Source organism: Phaenicophaeus curvirostris, chromosome 6 (genome assembly GCF_032191515.1).
Source record: "Phaenicophaeus curvirostris isolate KB17595 chromosome 6, BPBGC_Pcur_1.0, whole genome shotgun sequence".
Classification (NCBI taxonomy): domain Eukaryota; kingdom Metazoa; phylum Chordata; class Aves; order Cuculiformes; family Cuculidae; genus Phaenicophaeus; species Phaenicophaeus curvirostris.
This window is the reverse complement of record NC_091397.1, coordinates 29087875-29109585: the sequence shown is the minus strand read 5'-3', so window position 1 is coordinate 29109585 and position 21711 is coordinate 29087875. Positions and strand designations below refer to the sequence as shown.

At 36.8% G+C, this 21711-nt stretch overlaps 1 protein-coding gene across 3 annotated transcripts in view; it reads right to left on the bottom strand.

The window, feature by feature from the left end:
- Positions 1–2466: 2466 nt before the first annotated feature.
- PHF14 (PHD finger protein 14) overlaps positions 2467–21711 on the bottom strand; it is a 154604-nt gene continuing 135359 nt past the window's right edge. For 2 of the 3 annotated variants that reach the window (XM_069859698.1, XM_069859699.1), the window contains one exon: positions 2467–4170. Coding sequence is in view for 2 of the 3 variants with exons in the window: in XM_069859699.1 (XP_069715800.1) it covers positions 4105–4170 (66 nt within the window). In the remaining variant the exon portion in view is untranslated. The remainder of the gene's footprint in view (positions 4171–21711) is intronic. The other variant, XM_069859701.1, reaches the window with a different exon arrangement.

The window sequence follows — 21711 nt, the reverse complement described above, 5'->3', positions numbered from 1 at the left end:
CCAGAGGTGGTAAAGGCCTGTCCACAGCCAGGCCAATAACTCCTCTAAGAAACCCACAAGGAGCAGAGCAACACAGTGAATACTGAAAGGACCCTTGCGCACAGCTCTATTATATGCAATTTGACTATGAGCCAACCACTTTTATCCTGTAAATATGACAATCTCAGTGGCTACATGGCAATGATCTCTCTTTGCGCTGGGGCGCCTCTCAAGGGTGTCCCTCAGAGCAATGAGAACTTTAACAATGACAGATTGCTGGTGACCACAATTTGAATTATCCCTGGACAGCAAATGGACTGCACACCAGCTAATTCTCCTCGTTAAAAGAGATTAGATACTTAGCTTCAATAAGTAACATTTAAAGTAGAATAAACTATATAAAGCTATAGTATTGTGGGATGCAGTATTCTGTTAGCTTCAATAGGATTCTAGAGTCATAACGTTGTGTGATATCCCAGGTTGGATGGGGCCTTGGGCAGCCTGATCTAGTGGGACGTGTCCCTGCCCATCACAGGGGGGTTGGACCTGGGTGATGCTTCAGGTCCCTTCCGACCTAAACTATTCTATGATTCTATAATTTAGTATACTGTTTGCTTAGCTTTCTTAGCATGAGTAGTGAGACTTGTTGAAGCACTAGGACACAAGCTGGGTATTTCAGCTAAAAACTTTCCCAACGTGTAGAACTTGTAGAGTCAAAGCATGGGCTCCACAGTCAACAAAAAACAGAAAATACAGAGGCTTCAAGGATACATATCATCAACTCCAGCTGCACCAAGACAAGATAATCACCTATATGGGAGACGTAAATTGTCTGTAAGGGTATAATTGCTCAGAGATTTATTGGTTCATGTTTGCCACTTTCTCCAGAGCTGACCATGTTACAGTATCCCTCTGTTAAAAGACATACTTTATAAAATCCAAAGCCTGAATCTGCTTTGCAAAGCCTCAGATTCAGCTTGTGTACAAACTAATGCCAGACATTGACAGAAAGATCCAAAGCCTGACAGTCTACTCACTGAAACCTTGAATTTGAACTCCAGAGCAAAATCACACCAGATGCCTATATGGGAATACAAGTGAATTAGGGACAAGCACTGTGACACTTTGAAAACTTAGCTAAGTAATATAGGAAATCAGGAGTGCACATATAATCCTTTGGCTATAAACAAATATAATTCTTCCTGTAACATGTATAAGCCTATTTTCCTTCATATAGGCTGAGAGAGTTGGGCTTGTTCAGCCTGGAGAGGAGAAGGCTTCAAGGAGACCTTATAACAAACTTCCAGTACCTGATTGGGGCATACAAGAAAGCTGAGGAGGGGCTTATTACAAGGGGATGTAGTGACAGGACTAGGGGGAATGGCTATAAATAAGAGAGGGGCAGATTTAGGCTCGATCTAAGGAGGAATTTCTTCACAATGAGGGTGGTGAGGTACTAGAACAGGTTGTCCAGGGAAGTTGTGGTTGTCTTCTCTCTGGAAGTGTTCCAGGCCAGGCTGGATGGGGCCATAAGCAGCCTGATCTAGTGGGAGGTGTCCCTGCCCATAGCACCAGGGTTTGAACTATATGATCTTTAAGGTCTCTTCCAAATCAAACCATTCTATGATTCTGTGATTCTATGATTCTATGACATATCTCCTCCGTGCAGTGTGACCTGTTTGAACTTTATAAAGCTGCACTTCTATTTAATTACAATTTTTATCACCTCATCTGTGACAACAGGTCACCTCCATTTTTTTCTGGAATGGATGAAGGTATGAGTGCATTTTGATTCAATCTTGTTTGTCTCACTTTCATCGCAAACGCAGCTGACTATGGTAACAGTGCTGGTTATAATTTTGCAGGGGAAAATCTCTTGTGGCATTTCAAGTTTCAGTTAAATAACTTAACTAAGGAACATGTTTCTATTTATCAGATCTAACTATAGGCTTCTGATGAATACACTGGATTTCTGCAAAAGGAGCTACCTAAAAGTAACTTAACTAATTTTCCTTTCATGTTAATTTTTTTGAAATTTCAGAAAGATACAGAAATACTCCTTTTAAGATCATCAGCATTATGCGTCAAATGGAAAATTCTGTATCTTTCAGTGTCTGAATGACTGTTTTCACTCAGGCGTTCGAGGGCCAAGTAATATATTTTCATACAAAACCTGAACACCAAATAACCACCTGTTTCATCTTATGCACCCATACAGTCCCAGAGATTATATTCAGGAAAAGGACAAACCTGCTGCCATGGAGTGAATGGAAACACATTATTTTGCACAAATGAGACCTTAGGATAATTTGGGTGGATAAATCAAGTGCATTGAGTTATGGTGCATCATTTGGGAGCATCAAGTGCACTGGGGTTAAGGGCTGGCAGAGGCCAAGACATGGCTATAATCCATGCCAGCAAGTAACTGGCAAGTACCTTTGCATAAGCCCTTACTCTCTCATCTTTTCTTATAAGTTATTTCTTCTGTCCTTCAAAATTTAGAGACTTTCAGCCCTTTTCAATGGCAACCCTGCCCTTTCTTCAGATCTTGATGAGTACTAAGCTCTAAGAACTGACTATGGCTTTCTGGGTTAGCCTGAAAAAACTCACATTCACTTTGTTCTCATCTACCCTGCGATCCTATACACCACAGCACATAGAACGGTCCATAAGGTCCTATGTGGTTAATCTGTGCTTCTGTCTTTCCTAAATGTGTCTTCCACTGTAATTAAGTCAAAATCATATTCCCCCTCATTTTTGAGATTGCTACAGTAGTTGATCTGCTCCAAACAGACAAACACTGCATTTATTTTATATGCTAATTTACATGATAGCTACATTTGTTAAATGAGATCTAGTGTTATTAAACTCCTGTAGAGTAACTATGATTGACATTTGTCCATGAGCTACACATATTTGAACCTCATGAATCCAGAAAGAATTTATAAAAGATATTGCTTAACACAGGCATGTTGTTTATAAAATATCTGAAACTATAATTTTATAAAGACAGGATAAAACTGAGGATGAATACTATTTACCATCTGATTTAATACTCTATATACAGAATAACAGGAAAAATACAGAAGAGTGGAAAAGGAGGTGAACTTTTTCAATTAAAGATGATTCATTACTCCTAGAGCCAGATAAACTTCTCTAAAGGGACATCAGCAAATGTTGCTCCAATCCTAAAACAGACTTTTGTTTTCTTCATTGCAATCTGTGAAAATATCAGGCTGTAAATCTACATCTGAGTTTCTTGTACTAACCTTCGAATTTATTGACCTGCACAGGATAAAAAGCAGAGGTAAACTGGAAATCAAAGTGATGAATATAAGGAGAAAAGTTTTTTATTTTATGTTTTCACTACTCACTTAAAGGTCTAATAACAAAGTTCTTTTATTTATTTATTTTATTATTATTATTCTGTTAGAATGAAAAGACTGGTAAGAAGGAATCAGACGTGGGTAGGATGGCCTAATCAAGGCAAAAGCTTGACATCCATTAAAAGACAATGCTCATATGAAAATAGAAAACGTTCACATGGAAGAAAATGACAATGCAACATGAAACTAATTAAAAAATCACATGAGATAGAAACACGTAAAACTAAGTACTTAGGAAAACATACTCTACATACCAAAAAAATCCTTGCCAGTCCTCAGCAACATTTATTTTAATGACTGATCAGAAGAAATTTAAAAAATCATTAAGTAAAACACATTTATCTAACTTTTAAGAATCAAAGCTCTTGCTCAGAAATATTAAAATAAGTCTGAGTTATAACTATCCTTTAAGGATAACATTGCTTTGTAGAGTAAAAGAAAAAATTGACCTATTTGCTTGGTAAATGCCATTAGTGATGAATAACTCATCAGCTTTCTATACAGTGTTCAAAAAGCTTTTAGAACTTTATTGGTATGGTGCTCAGGTCTGATAATTCAGCTTTTAATGCAATCAGGACTATCACCAGGAGCTACTTAATTAATTCCCCAGTGTAGCATTAATTTAATTTGCAATTACTTTATTGAGAACTTTTTTTGTTAATTTTACAATGAGAAACTATAATCACTGTTACACAACTTGCAAATATTTCAAACAAGACAACAATCTCCTATTTTTTTTTTATTTCTTCTCTTCCAAATTCAGCTCCTGAGATGGATTTTCTGCCTCAGCTTCATTTTCATCTTCCTGTAAAAGAAAATGAAAACCTGAACATTAATCAACTTATTGAAGCAGTACACTTTTTGTACTTATGCATATGTATAGAATTCTGTACAGACTTTTGTCAGCTTTTGTCTGACCAATAAGCATAAAAATCAGTAAAAAATGTCATTTATTCGAACATTTGATTTTGCTCAACAGTTGAAATAAAAGTGATAAGAAATTCAAGCAAGTGTAATCACCTACATTTTTAGTAGAATGATTTAATGAGTAAATATTTCACTGACCAATTTACTGGATGGTTACATAAAGAAATTACTAAACCATACATGGATGACAAGATTTTCAAGTATCTACAGCAGATGGTATTACACACCTTTCCTTTGTTCTTGACCAGAGGTTTCCACTAAATTACTTCCAAATGCGAGAACTTTCATCATTGTTCTAAAAATTACTTTTGAAAAGCATTTACCATTGAAAAATGTTTCATTTTTTTGAGACCAGATATGTTTACTTCACCATTTGATAAAAGACAATAAATTTAACTTCAGAGACACTTTATGTGCTGCAGCATCGTATTTTTGTCCCATCTAGCATCTTTTCTTGACAGGTCTGCCAATTTTCCAATTACTTGTACCACCATATGTTATCTGAAGATCAGTCAGGTCTAAAATAGGAAACAAGAGCGTGTCAGGCAGCGGCATGCTTACAATATTCTACAGCTTCAGCTCCAAGAGTAGGGCTCATAATTCACTACAGATTCCTCTGGATTTCACTGAAAAAATGAAGTGACATCATAATGCCCATTTCCATAGGAATCTGAATGGAAACTATTTTGTGTCCTGTACAAAACCATGACCTCCAAAGTATAAATTATGGAAGACTGAGAAAACTATCTTATAAGGCAGCTTGCAACCCATCTCATTATGAACAGTCCTTATCACACATTCAAGTTATGGCGAGTTTTCCTGCCTGTATTTTAATTCAGTATACAGAAAATATTCCTTGTTCCAAAATCAGAAAGGAGAAGAAATGAAGAGACACGTGGGAGTGAAGAGTTACGTTACCAGATGCTAAAATTAAAGACTTGTTCTGTGAAAGAAACATACTCTCCAAATCATTCTGCCTCTAAGTCCTCCCCCTCTTCTGGGGATAGGCTAGGCACTGAGAAATATTTACATGTCTGACCATTAAAGCCTAAACACTTCTTTTCCTAATCTTTCTAGACTGTCATCTCTTCAATTACCTTTAAAATATGTAGTGAGCTCTGTGGCTCTTTTAGCTCAGGTGAAGAAAAACGTCTATGCATGTATGCAAAACCACAGATTGTTCATTGATATTACAAGCATAGCATATATTCAAGAGTGTAATGTATAGTACACACACAAAGGTCAAACTTCTAAAGAAAATATAGGCAGAGCAGAAAGAGAAGCAACAAAGGAACAGTGTGTAACTGAGCTTAGATATACTGCTTACAGGTGACAAAGAGTGTTATCAAATAAACAAAACCACCTATAGAAACTTTTGGCTGCTATAGAAAGACAGGTCCCTTCTTGAAGGACTTGTTAAAGAACAGCAAATCTGCATGTTTCTGAAGGTCCTTACCTACAGAAGTTGTATCCCTACTGACCTCAACACCAACTAATCCACCTCCTTAACACACAATCTGCTATTATTCCATTGTCCTGATTTGTATTCCCTCATAGAGGGAATATAAACCATACACAATCATTCTTTTCAAAGTACACTTGGTATTGCTTAGGGCTTCCTCTCCTAATAGAGGGAGCATGTAGAAATTTCAGACTACAGAGACATACCTTCACTGAGGACTGCAAGAGGGTGAAGGGATATAAGGCTCAATACTGAACATCAGCTTCCTGAGTCTATTTTTAATGGACAAAATGGGTTTATCCAGTGAAAGAAGTTTTGTAACAGAATCTTCTGGTTTTGTGTAGACTTGAAATGTTTTAGTTCTGTGCTTCTAAGGTCACGCTTGCTCTCTGGCAGATTTTCTAGGTCATAGCAGCAGCTGAAGTGATCAATGTTTTCTGAGATGCAGAAATGATAGTGTAGTGGCTATTAGCAAGTCCAGGATTTGCTCTGCATGAATACTCAAGATGAAACCATCCACTTTGGGCTATTTCACAGCACCAATATTCTTCCTTTGTTTATGCCCTGTTGCTTCACCAGGCAAAACATACTCACACAAGTAAAATCTAGCAGCAGAGAATAGACTGGACTTATGTGGGCAGATTCCCACACACAAGTCATCCAAGTTCCTAACTCATAGTTTGTTATTTTTTGTTATTTTGGTATTTTTTAATGCACAAAACTTTTCTGAATAGTATTATATTAAACCATGGTCCACATAGCATGGCTTAATTTTGTAAGGGTGCTTTTACACAGGCCAAATTTGTAGGAAAAGGAGTTTCAGGCCTAAAAATTAGGAATTCAGTAAGTCTCCCTCTTAAATCAGTAAAGGGTGAGAATCCACCACTAAATTTCAAAAGTTATTTTTTTCCCAAAACCTATGCTATCTTCTTCAAATGTGTTACTGACAACCCTTAAACTGAAGAGTAGTGCAAAAATACAGAGTACAACTGGAACAGTTCCTTACCAATGGTTATTAGAAGCAAATATAAATTTCGTGTGATAGATGACAGTTTTCTGTCACTGTAGCTCTGCGGTGATAAGGCAGCTGTTTGTTTCCCAAGAAAAGAAGACCCTTGCTACATGGATCATTTTCATAGTGACAGCCTTGACAAGTTTAGCATTTGCTTCAAGAAGTAGTCTGAAGCAGTCATCAAGAAAATGCCCCCTTTGGGACCACTGGCAAGCTGACAGTCGTATCTTTTAATGTTCATCTCCACTAATTCTTACTGTCAAAGTCCACCAAATTCCTATAGCAAAATCTCTGCTGATCTATTACACTAAAAATGGAGGATATGAATGAAATAAGCATTATAATGTAAGTAAACATGACATCAATTAACTGGAAGAGGCTCTCCATCCCATTTTGTTCAGTACGCTTTACTGTCGGAGTTCTTCACCTATGCAGTACATGGTATCGCACTCTAGGTGGCAATGTAAGACTAGGAGAACTTTTTTTACACTGACGATCCTCTTAGGAAGCAACTGCATGTTTTTACAAGCAGCTGCATGTTTTTGCAAAAAATCTTTCCTAACTTGCACTGGTACAAGAACTTTAAGTCTTTTTGAAATGTTTGTTAGTGTTCCATATTTTCTATTTCCTTCTGATTATAGAGATAAATGTACCATTGCAAGAGCCCTTACAGTTAAATTTCTTTTAACGCTTAGTACAGAAGTGGAATCTCATGCCAGATTTCAAACCCTCCATCTGTTTCTCTCCTTTTCAGGAGGCAACCACTCCTCTGAGTGGTCCTTTTGGCTGACTGCCGCTACAGTTGGGATGCTCTTCAGGGCAGGTGGTGCTTGAAACCCCAACCATTGTTCTACAAGTTCAGCTGGTTCTCCTTGAAGAAAGTGGAGGAAAAATGTTTCCTTTAACAATTTGAGCCTTTAAAAGTTTAGGTTTATGGATTTTAGACTGTATCTATAAATGCTTAGATATCAGAAACCTGAAACATTAGCTAAGAAATAGATGAAAAGCAACTTTAAGAGAATTGTACTGTGCTTGTATAGCACAGGCCTTCTTATTTTCATAGAATCATAGAATGGTTTGAGTTGAAAGGGACCTTAACGATCATCTAATTCCACCTCCCCTGCAATAGGCAGGGACATTTCCGCTAGTTCAGGCTGCCCAAGGCCCCATGCAACCTGGCCTTGAACATCTCCAGGGACGGGGCATCTGTGGCTTCCCTGGGCAGCCTGTTCCAGTGCCACACCAACCTCATCGTGAAGGAATTCCTCCTTATGTCTAGTCTAAATCTGCCGCTCTCCAATCTATAGCCATTCCCCATAGTCCTATCACTACATGCCTTTATAAAAAGTCCCTCCCCAGCTTTCTTGTATGCCCACTCCTCAGAGTGCACACTTGCTTTAGTTTTCAAGCCTTCAAGTCTGATACTGTCCTAATTAAGACCCTTCCTAAGGTCACTCAATTATAGCATTTATATATGTGCATGTGTTAACATATAGATGGAAACTACAATAACATTTTCTGCTTTTTGTGACAATATAATAATTATTTTTATGAATTATAAATTAAAACAGAAAGTTGCACTTTATATATAGTCATAATACTACCACAAAATAATATTTCATAGGCTAGAAATGCATATTCTAATCAAATCAAGATCATTTTAAATATTCATGGCTATGCTCCCACCATATTTGGACTATACATTTACTAAATCATAAGAAGCAAAACTTCATGTTTGTATTCTTGATACTAAGAAATAAAATGTCTTCTTCTTCCAATAGTCATATGAGAGCAAAAGCTGCTCAGGCCAACAATAAGGAAATAACAGATATTGTGAGTAACTATTTCCAAGCATTGTTTAATAAAAACAAACAAATAAGAGTCTAATTTTTAACTGCTCTGTTGTTGGGCTATACATTTATCTTGGTACTTACTAAATGAGAGATGAAGATACTTTTTCATGCTTTAAGTGTTTTCACAAATAAGTTTGGCCACGCATAGCCTTCTGTCAAGAGATCTGAACATCCTTTGTTTCCAAATTGATTAACATTAGGCACAACTGAGTTATAGAAAAATGCTTCTGCATGCCACAACCAAGATACACTGCCTACAGGTGAAAGTAGCTGAAAGACATCACTCTAAACACCACTGAAGTACACATTTTTAACGGAAAAAGATAGCACTACCATATGAAAGGAAGAAATTTATCTCAATAACAGAGAAAATCTAGACCCTAATGAATATGTTTTAGCAAAAATGAGTGCATTGCATGCTTCTAACCAAAATTAATTAGAGTTTTAATGTTTTACATTTCCACCATAATTCTTTAAATGGTGCATTTATTTCATAGTAATAAACACTTGGTTCATTAAGTAAAGTTCAAAATCTGTGTTACTCACTAAATTGAACAACCTTTGGCCCTGTTCTTCAGTATTTCTTGATTCAGGTTTCCAAAGCATTGAATAAGCAATGGAGGAAGACAATTAAATTTCATGACTCTGCATATTTAGGATTCTTATTTCATCTAAGACAAAGGGCAATTAATCTACCATCCCATACTGAATTTCAACTTTAGTGAGCCACAGTAGATACCGAAATGAACTTACAGGAAATGCTTAATTAAATTACTGTAAAAAGTATAACCAAAGATTTTTCTTTCCTTATGTCAAAGGAGAAATGCACATTTAATTAGAGAAAGTCTACTGCAGCATTATAAATCTAATAACTTGGGAATTCATGAAAATATTGCTGTAATGTGACAGCTAACAATTCACAAAGCTTTTTTCTCCTTTCTTTTATATTTTGTCAGAGTATTTCTCATAAGTACAGCCATGAAGTTCTGTTCAGGCTCAGGGCATGAAAGATGTATCTTTCAATGGAGTTAATATGATGACATAGGAGCCTGAACAACACAGCCAAAGCCTTTATTTTATTCACCTGTTTACTAAAATAAGTATAAGTAAATGCTGTAAAGATGGCTTTATGTTTATTGCAATACAGAATGCCTGTATTTAGTCACAGTTCATGAAGCTGCAAAGAAAACTGACAGAAATGAACAAAGCTGTAGAAGTAGATGGAGGATAGACTATGACAGCAAATACTACTTCATGCTATTAATGAAGTTAGAAATGGAAGAGACTGTTACTTTTTCAAATTACCTTTCAGCATTACCTTTAAGCATTTAAATTCTGAATCCAACATCTATAACTAGACAGATATTTCAATGGTTTCAACATCCATTAAATAAAATCCTCAAAAGAGCATCCTAAGCTAGGACCGGATCCACATCTTCTTGCTAAAAACCCTGGTATAATCCCTGATGGAAGACTTACATCTTGCCTACTGTTATCATTCATTTAATCTAAATTAACACTAGCACTGCAGACCTACCCAGACGTAAAAAATCATTCCTTTATAAGCTCTATAAACATACTTTCAATTTGAAAGTATATCTCAAATAGATAGCTATGGACCTGACATCAAACAAGACAAGAAATCTATAGCTTACAAGTTGGAATTCAGTTGGTTTGATGGCAAAGGAAGACTTGTGGATTTGTTTGGCGTTATGTTTTGTCTTTATTTCTGTATTTGAAGTTAGCACATACTGTTCTGACCCAGTAATGTTGCCTGAAGAGTCCTGTTTCATACAATAGATCAACTCAGTTGTATTTGAAACATCAAGGGTGTATTGGTAATAAATACATGGTAAATTTTGAGACAAAAATGTCACATTTAATATACTAAGGTTTCCATAGTTTCAAGCTGATCAGCTTCTACATTAAAAAATGAATATACTTGATTTAACAGTAGAATGAATTCTCTTAAACCTTCACTTATCTTTGCATTTCCAAGCATGGTTCCAAAGCCAAATGTTATTTCATTAAGTGTCAATTTAACATATTGACAGATGTTTTTGTTAATTTGTCATGATAGTAATGTTATTTCACTGCAATTTTTTAAATTCAGAATCTGATGAAATTCCTTCAACTGGAAATAAGGCAATGTCCAAGCATTTAAGGTAATGCTATCATAAAAAAAGGAAGTTTGTAAAAACCTGTCCTGTGAAAGCAGCATTTGCCTCCAAACTCCAACTATGATACCCTTCCAGAACTTTTTCTCTAACAATATTTATACACTTTGGAAAAAAAAAAATAGTCATCTGTCAGAAACTTAGAATCAAATGCATTGACTGACCTCAGCTTGGTGTGGGTAGTTACCACAAACAGGATTCCTTACAGGTTCATTGTGCATTTCTTTCTGATAAACCTAGAAGTTAATGTTTCACTATGCTACATCAAAGTCACATTGTGTTTGTCAACAGCTTGCCTCCCTTCTCTGCCTGCCCTCCAACAAACCACATATAACTTTGTTAGAAAAGCAGGAGAAAAAATACTTTTCTGTGATTAAATTACTGAAAAGCTATATTCTACAAGATTCCCAAAGCTAGGGAAATGTGGTTCTAACTAATTAATGTTTTGCATATTTATTGTAGAAGAACTCATTACAGAGTTCACATTATAAATCATTATTTATCTACTTTTTCTTTAAAACACAGGAGCTGTGTGATATCATCTGTTGAAACTCCCTTTGAAGCTCACTAAACTCCATTCCTTAAAGTACTACTCACTCAGAAGGTTTTGCATCTCCCATTATGTTATACCACAGTGCTTCTGTGACATAATATTCTTCACAATCATTAAGGGCCACAACTTGCAAGCACGTATACATGCATCGTTACATTCAACTAATCTGATCATTGAACTGAACAGTACTATTTACTGGAGTTACATATGAGATATATTGTAGAACAAGGTTTCTCTGTGATAGAATACTGAATTTAAACAGCCCCTGGATCAAGCACGGCTTCTAAAATATGGGTATTTAAGAGGGCTATTTTTTTCCTGAAATCCTAATGCTACTAGTCAGCTGTCTCCAAAGAGTTCATGCCCAGCACCACATATGTTCAGCAACAGCCTCACAGCTATGTTCAGTAGTTGCTGCTCACTGCTCTTGTACAACTGCTGCTCTCATAACTGTCAGCATTACCTAACAGTACCAAGCACATGTTCGCATATTCATTAATTTTACTTAGTTGCAATCTGTTTGTCTGGTTTTATGAATTGGATTTTCACTTTCTGCACATACAAGAGCTCCAGGAATTGGTTATCATGATTTTAAGAGTTAATAGCCAGTAACTATTTGATTATTTTCTGGATACTGATGATGTAAGATAATCATTATAGAATCATAGAATTGCTTGGTTTGAAAAGCCCTTTGAGATCATCCAGTCCAACAATACTGGTCCATTACTAAACCATATCCCTGCACACTTCATCTACCTGTCTTTTAAGTACTTCCAGGGATGGTGACTCCACCACCTCCCTGGGAAACATGTTCTAGTGCCTAATAACGTTTTGGTGAAGAAATTTTTCCTGATGTCTAATCTGAACTTGCTCTAGCATAACTTGAGGCCATTTCCTCTCACCCTATCACCTATCATCTGGGAGAAGATACCAACACCTACCTCACTACAATATCCTTTCAGGTAGTTGTAGACAAGGTCTCCCCTCAGTCTCCTTTTCTCTAGGCTAAACAACCCCAGTTCCCTCAGCTGCTCCTCGTAATACTTTTTCTCCAGACTCTTCACCAGTTTGGATGCGTTTCTCAGGACACGCTCCAGCACTTACATGTCTTTCTCATAATGAGGGGCTCTGAACTGAATGCAGTATTCGAGGTGTGGTCTCACCAGTGCCGAGTACAGGGGCAGAATCACCTCCCTGGTCGTGCTGGCCATGCTGTTTCTGATACAAGCCAAGATGGCACTGGCCTTCTTGGCCACCTGGGCACACTGCCAGCTCATGTTCAGTTGGCTGTCAACCAACACCCCCAGGTCCTTCTCCTCCAGGCAGCTTTCTAGCCACTCTTTCCCAAGCCTGTAGCACTGCACGGGGTTGTTGTGTCCCAAGTGCACTTGGCCTTGTTGAACCTCATCCCGTTGGTCTCAGCCCATCAATCCAGCCTGTTCAGATCCCTCTGTAGATCCTCCCTGCCCTCAAGCAGAATGACACTTCCTCCCAGCTCAGTGTCATCTGCAAACTTACTTCAATCCCTTCAACCAGGTCATTGATAAATATATTGAACAGAACTGAACCCAGCACTGAGCCGTGGGGAACACCACTTGTGACCAGTCTCCAACTTGATTTAACTCCACAACTCAGCCATCCAGCCAGTTTTTAGCCTAGCAGAAGGTCTGCCTATCCAGGTCAATGGCAGACAATTTCTCAAGCAGAATACTGTGAAAAATGGTATCAAAGGCTTTACTGAAGTCCAGGTACACTACATGCAGAGTCCTTCCCTCATCCATTAAAGGTCACCTTGTCATAGAAGGAGATCAGGTTAGTTTGGCAGGACCTGACTTTCATAAACTTACGCTGACTGGGCCTGATCACCTGGTTGTCTTGTGTGATCGTCTCCTTTACTCGCAAAACAGAACAGGTAGTAAAAAAAATAAAGAAAAGTGGTGAAAAACCAGGCTCATGTTCTCTTGTGGAAAATACTACCTAGGTAGTAGCACTGCCATTTAAATTAGTATTTAAATTTAGAAACAAACATGTAACTATACTACTTCACCTGCCAAGGTAATTTAAAAATATGATTACTAAGAATATGAAGACTACAAAGAAAATACAGTAAACACTGTCTATTTTGGTAGACAAGAAATCAAGGATCTCACCCATCCTATATTAATTGATGTTTCCTTTTGTCTGTCAGCACTGTCCTTAGCATCAGTGACAGTTACTGGCATTAATCATTTGTGACTTGAAGCGGACTGAAGTATTTTCAATTTGTTTAAATTCAAAGAAACCTTTCAGAAAGTAAGTTCTCAAACAAGGAAAACCTTAAAAATATGGTTAGTTTTTGCTTCCCCGCAAATGACCTAGATGATAGAGAAAAGTCTGTAGGTCCTTTCAAGATTTTGCTGTTCAATGTGATAAATGGCAATATATCGATATAATACTTATTTAACTATAATAACATTAATAACCTGAATCTTGGCCAAGTCATACCATGCCACATACTATACAAACACATCTGGAGAGCCTGATCTTACTGAGTCCAAAATCAGTTATGAAAAACAAAGAAAGAGGAGGACAAGAAGTAAAACGTCATAAAAGCTAAGTGGGTCAGGATAATGGACATGTATCTCAATCATATTTATGCACCAAGCAAATAAATAAAGGATTATTAAAAAGTTATTATCATCAAAATGTATAGTTTGTATAGAGATACTTTACATTTCTTTGTAAAACAAATGTACTGCCCATACAGGACAGACATAAAAATCAGAAAGTTACTGCAGATATTTTATCAAAACAGTACTGAGCCTTTATGAGACAGTCTGTAGAGGTCTGCTTTTGGGGGGAAATGGAAATGAAGTCAAGGTGAACTCCCAATATGAAGCATGCTGTGTGCAGAAACCTGAGAAAACCTCTGGATTGTGAGCTGGAAAATGTCACTGGAGGAGAAGAAGAAATGGAGGAGTGGGATGTAACAGGATTTATAATCTAGAAGAGGGTCACTAAGGGAAACCAGGATAAAGCAAATGCACTTGTCTATAGTTAAGCAAGGTCTGAGAATCAGATGAGGAATTTCTCAGCTAAAATAGCTGACATTTGTCCCCGTACTGTAATACGTACTCGGCCTGGAGGGCATGGAAATTGAACTCACTGCTACATTAAAGAACTTAGCTGTAAAATGTGAATAATAATACTTTCAGGATTTATATAAGTGCTAAGTGCTGCCATTGTTATGTTCAGAAAGTACAGAATGCTTTCAAAGCATTAACTTTTCTAGTTCAGAACATCACCTGTTCTTTCTAAATCCAGTAAGTAAGACATAAAATGAGTACAGTTACCGCAAGTCTGGTTCTAAAGTCTGATGTCTATTTTTTGCCTCTGGCAAAAGTAAACAACCATTAATAGCAGGAATTCTATGATACATGACACCGTATATACAGCAAGGTATAAAGCATATGAAAACCAGTTCTGCTTCATATAAACTTGTTTTTCATCATGAAATTACTTAATTGGAGAGATGCTTTGAGAGCAATCAGAAGGCAGTGCATAAAAATGGTGTCTGGTTTGGAATGATGAAAAGAGAGTGGAGTCAATTTCTAAAACATAATGAAATAAGGAAGTAACTACCAAGTCACTGCTAATACATCAGCCAGTAGGATCAAATGAACTCGATGTGTCTATTCTTCAGCAGCACAAGTACCTGCTCTCCAAGTAAGACCATATCCTAATAGCTTTAAGTGGCAGTCAACATCCTGTCTGCGGAAGCTGCAGTGGTCACCTTGAGTTAGATAATTTTTTTTAATGTGAAGATACTTTCATATGTAGGCTGTCTTGCATCATGTCATAATGATTGTTATAGCTTTGGTCCAGAATTACAACTTTAGGTGCAAAACTTTTGGATATTTAGTTTCTGATTTTGGATTTTTAAAACATTGTTTATGTCCTGGCTTGAGCTTACAATTCAAATTTTGTTGTTTACTCAATGGACAGTGCAAGTTTCACACACAACATTCCCTTCATCCAAGAGTAGCAATAATTCATTTGCCCTAGCACCATAATATTTTCAGATATAATGAGCACTGCCTCTACATGTAACCGATTTTTCCTCTTAAAAAATCTTTATTTCATTGAGAAAACAAAAGGCAGAATTTTGTTTGGTATATTTAAAACTTTACAGGAGGATAGCTATTGATACTGCCTAACAGGTTACTTTGAACAGAGCTGTCACTAATACAGTATTTACATTTACAACGTGAATGGGATTGTTCCAGGCTGAAAATAACATTTCTAATATTGTAAAAAAACAAGAGATGAATGCACAAAATGAACTGTTTAACAGGGGTTTATGTACCCCCTGTGCATTGTATTTGGAAATGAAGTCCTTAAACTCAGAAGCAGAGGGATTCTCCATGGATTAGAAGAGAGAGCCGCAATCCTTTCAGCAACATCCTTTTATACAAAATTTGGCACTAACACTCTGTTTGCTTCAGCAAATGACTTCACGCTTTGTCCTTTTAATCCAATTTCCACCTTAATATGGACTAAAGGGTTGTGAAAATACTGAAAGAGGATGCCTGTAAATGAACTGCATTAGAAATCTAATCTGGGCAGTAATCCAATCCTGCACAGTCAGCTCCTCATTAACTGAGAAGTTTAACCCACAGATAGCTTCAGACAAACCAGCATTCAGCACTAGCTATGACCAGATATAATTATTACACATCAAGACATGACTAAAAAAGGCAGGTAAGAGGCTAAGTCTGACAAAAATAAGAGGAACAGGCACTCTGTTGAAGCCACAATAATTGATTGTAACACTTATCCCAACTTGAATAGCTCCGATTTGTAGGTTATTACTGCATTAGGTGTGTTGCTGGTGCAGCTTGTAAGTGTATAAGCTACCCTATTCAGCAAGAACTTCCTCATTAGCAGGTATTATCTCTTCTTTTCTATAGGCCAAAGCACCTATGAGCAACTTAAACAGCCACCCCATAGCAGACAGAAGCTTGTTCAGAAAACTCTTTTTCGTATTTTACTGCCATGGAAGACAACTTCCTGGTCAACAAACTTTCCTACATTTGTTTTTTCTTTCTTAGAATAATAGAATCATAGAATAGTTTGGGTTGGAATGGACCTTAAAGACCATCTAGCTCCAACCCTCCTACCATGGGCAGGGACATATCCTGCTAGACTGGTTCACTGCAGGAAGCAACTTGGATAACATACTGAAAAAAACAGATGCTTGTGGATGCCAGCAGCTTGCCATGTATGTGTCCTGGCAAGGAAGGGCCAGAAAACCAGCATCACGCTGCCTCCCTTGCAGAAGCTCAGGATCCATTGACTCAAAGGCAACACAACGTTGGTACTCATTCCTTATCATGTGATGTCAGACTTTCTATCAGCACAGTGAGATTCACTAGGTATTTAAATTAAAAATAAAACCCCAACAATATCTAGGCAATTTAAACATGATGGAAACATAACACTAAGATATTTGCATCACAATATTCAGTGCCACACACCTTTTTATCCTAGGCAAACTATTCATAGAGGTCTTGTCTTTAAGTCATACCTTCAGCGGAAACAGAAGAAAGAAAATGGTACCTTTGCAAATTAAAAGCAGATTTCAATGAACTAATGGATTTCAGTCCTACAACTCAGAATCTGCAGAAAGCACAATGCAAGTTGTGAGATCTCAGACCTCACTGGGAGCTCAGTCTAGCAGTACCTAACTGTAGCTGTCCTACTTCACTTCACAGTGGCAAAACACGACAAACATAATCCAAGGGTGGGTAACCCAAATTAATTCTGGAGTTTGGGGACCCGTGCTAAGTTCTAAAATAGCTACTGCTGGCAGAAAGGCAGTGGTATTTTCTACCATTTGTGAAGCAAACATATTCTTTTGCACAGCCAAACTTGTCAGTTTTATACACTTTTCCACAGAAAAGTATATTGTTCCTTAATATTTTCTACAATTTATCACAATATATAAGGACTTGGTTTATACAGGATATTTCAAAGTTAAGCTGGCAGAAGAACAAAAGTGTGCAGGAAGGAGAACCAAGGAAATGGAAAATACATTTCCTGGCAATATTCTTCCAAAGGTGGTTTGAGCTGCACTTTGCTTGTACTGGCTTTCAGCAATAAGCCAGTACTCTTACTTAATGAAAAGGATTTGCAATCCTGGCCTATATAAAAAACACAAGTTGTATCTGTGATTCTCTTCTTTCTCTTGTTTCTCTGAGTGATCGAGGTGAGAAGTAAAATTCTTATTTTGTCTGAGTAGTTTCATTAACTGCAACACAGTCCTCCCCTGCTTTCTGGGTAAAGTCCCTTTTTTTTTTTCATTTTTCATTTTCAAGGTCTTATCCATCAACACAAAGAATAAAGGGGAATTTTCTCCATGCTGATTTAGTTTTTTTTATTTTGAGCTGATAGCTTTAGACAAAACTGGACAAAAATAACACGTCTGAAGGATGTGCTAACTTCCATCCACAAACTATTTCCTTTTGCTCCCTTCTTAACATGTGTAGAACTTCAACCTTTGCTCTGTGTTTCACCCTCTTAAGGTTTGTTTCCTTCTATCTTGCACAGTCTACTTCAAAAAATTCTCATCTTTTAACAAGGGAAGTTCCCAAAGATCCTTAGGATAACGCTTAAAATCTTCTTGGTATACTTTCCTTTAGATACAATTTCTTCTTTCTTTGTTGCTGTTCTATGTTTACTTCCCTAAAAGAACATCTCTTGGTACAAAGATAAGGTAGAAATAACAGCTTACCACTACTAGATATGTTCAAGGTGGGTGATTGAGGAAATTTTCCTAGAAAGGAAATACCTGGCAGTTGTTTTGCTTTTCTAAAATTCTGAATCATAATTTTTCCTCTAATCTGAAATATAAGTGAATCCAAAAGGAAAAACTGAAACAGGGACCATTCTCTCTCTCCGAAAAACTGTAAGCATGTTCCGAGGCCTATGGCAATGTGTTCCAACCAGATAACCACCATCATTTTGTAATGGTTGACATAGGCACTGAATATTTCACTGATACATTTTCAACTCATTCTTCTGTCAGAAAGACCTTTTAAGCCAGGAGTCATGTTCTCTGATAGGGAATACATGAAGCAATATTTAACCTCAGGTTTATTCTGTTGAGCAACATACTTTATTCACCTCACCAGGAATGACTGGGAGTCTAAAATTTAAACCTTTCAGATGAAAGGATACTGACTATGTGTGCAACTTCATTTGTTTGTTTGAAATGACAGCCCACCTGTTTTCCATAGCAAATCACAGGAGTTGCCAGCCTTCAATCCTTACTCTCTCCTTTGAAAAAAGAACTAGTTCATGACTAAATTACTAGTCCTCACTTAGCAGCATTCAGTCATTGCTCATCCCAGTATATTATTTTAGTTTCCTTCTGCACCTGGAAAAATAAGCTTCCAGTCTTTTCATGCAAAATGAATTGTCATTACCTGAAAACTTTGGGATGAGGTGGAGCGACAAACTCAAGTCACATTGTACTGGTCTGTTTGCTGGTAATCTGTTATGTCAGCCATTGCCCCTAAATCCTTTTTAGACACAGTGACAGATTTCTATCATCACTTTCATAAGCCAAACCTTTTAATATTTTAGATCTTTCATCACTCTGAAAAAAGATTTAGATTCTAATAGTGATAATAGCAGCCTTTGTCTCAAGTGTTACAGATTTTCTGAGGAATACAGCAAGTTGTGATCACATTTATGTCAACTGAAATATTTTCTAACTTTTATAGATAAAACCATCCTGCTTTCACCATGCCAGATGCATATTCCTCACTAATCCAAACATTTTAAACGCATAATTGCATTTCCTTTCCTCAAGGCATATGACGTCATAATTCAGGGCAGGAAAGGAGGAGAAGAGTCAATCGACAACAAAAGGTCATGTCCATCCAAACAAATGAAAGGCTAGATTTACTCAACAGCCCGTCTTGTGCGTCATTCTTTTGCTTTCTACATTAACATCAAGCTCTGCAAAATCAAGCACAAGATATGTTTTCACACTTACTGAGGGGCAGGAGAGATGCTTAAGGACAGAAGAAAAGCCAGTGTTACTACAGTCTCCAAAAAGGGCAAGAGGGAGGACCCAGAAAACTACAGGCCAGTCAGCCTCACCTCCATCCCTGGAAAGGTGTAGATACAAATGCAATCGATGCCATTGCTTCTGTCTAATAAGCACTGGAACTTACAATTTAAAGGAGGGACTAATCACTGATGCAGACAGTTGTTTGGGTTGAAGTACTGTGTTATTTTGAGGTCTCTTGAGGCCTCTTTCCTGTGCTTGAGCTGTCTGAAAGTTAGGCAATTTCCTTAGACAAGATGCCCTTGGACAGTAGAAGCAATGCCCAGAACATAACTGATCACCCTTATCTTCGACATTGATTTTAGGATGGGATAGTGCAATAATTCCCTAATACATATGCTAAAAACATTATGTCAAGGAAAGACGGCAGGCAAATGGAGTGATCCTTATCACTTTGTTTCCACAGAGTGCCCATCTAAGAGTGAATTTGACTTTGTCTGTAAATAATCACAAAAGGTAAAGATTCAGAGTCTGTAGGAACTGGAAATATTTACAGAAGGAACCAAAATAGAAATTGCAAATTTCTTTGAAGCTACTGATCATGTAGTATTAAACAAGTCTTATTGCCTTATCATAGCAATTAATTTCTTGTTTCACATTAATGACATTCTTATCATGCCTAAGATGCTAATGTAATTTGACAACAGCAAATACCATAAGATCACTTAGCCATTCACGTCACTAGCAGAGACAAATGCATAGCTTTACAATAATGACCTTCCTTACATATGAATTGCTTCCAAGATGAAGGACTGCTTCTGTGTTTTTGTCATGGAAAGGAAGGATTCAGTCTCACATTGTCGTTTAATATCTGATTTTTTACAGAAAACAATTATCAAGTTCCTAGGCAGCAGTTTAAACTGAATTGCTAGGTATACCTCATAAAATTATATTTAATAAGTTTCCTCTTAAATACATGCCTTGCAAAATCTTCTAACTTGTTTCAACATCAATATGACGTGATACTAATAAGTGATTAAACTTAAATTTATCCCAGGAAAAAAAACCTTGGAGTTCAAAGTATACATCAGGAACACCGAGACTTTGTTTCACTTTCCTACGTATTTTAAAAAAGCTGTTCCAGGCTGTGACAGATGCTTTGGGTCTTTTGTGGCCCCAGAAAATAGAAGTCTCTTCTGACCAAGTGCCTTGGGGAGCACCTCTCCCAGAAGTTGTGCATTCTCCAGCTGCAGCTGGATTTATGGAGCAAGTGGCTGCAAGCATAGGAGGCACTGCTGCTGCACCTCGGGGCTTGTGGAAGGAGAACTTACAAAGAAAGCATGAAACTTAATTACTTGCCCTTGAATGGGAAGTGGGTATGATTCTCCCCTTTTTAGAGAAAGTCAGTATATGACCCTTTAAAGTACTTGAAATCAAATAGTTTTAAAAATAATAAAGGAATAGAATTCTGAAAAACAGGCAAAGGGTTTAATCACATACAACTTTCCTCTTGTGCTATTACTTCATTAAAAACAGGACCAACGCTTCCCTGCATTTTCTTGTTAAAGAAACTGGAAGCATAGGTGAAACTGTATTAAAATACTGAATCACAGTATTTGTGTATAAAATGCTTCATTACAAATGTATTTTGAATTCTAATTATATTATTATTATCTCAATTACTTTGCTATGCATATATTTAAACTTAATTATATACTGTGATATGCACCTCTTACGTTTATTGATAAGGCTAATTTTAACTAAATTAAGAGTTCATTCAAATATACTCAATGTACATGTATTTTGTGGTTTTTTTGCAAACTGTATAAATATTGTACAAAATAGAGCAGTGCTACATATATCTTAAGCTTCTGTAACAATAAAATATGTACCTTTAGATTGACAGTAAATAAGCATCATAATTTGTTAATGTGTTCCAAACAAAATATTTGCAGAATTATTATGACATCTACCACAAGCTTGTTTTAACTTTCATTTGACCTTCCTTTTTTAAAAAAAAATAAAAGGTTTCCACATTTATACATACATTCCTGTTAGAGATGGGGTTAAACTTGTCAGAAGGATTTTAATAAAATACTGAAAACCTCCTTTAATTTATGGGAGATACATTTTCAAGAAGGAAAATGCTGATGTTATCTTGGTTATAAGCTTGCTGCTGAAATGATTTAGATATTCTTTTCCTTTCACGCAGTATCAGTATAAAGCTTTTCTTTGCAGGCAATGAATTATAGTTGACACTTCAAACCTATTCTCTCATATCTTCTAGTTCAGAAAAATGAGAAAAC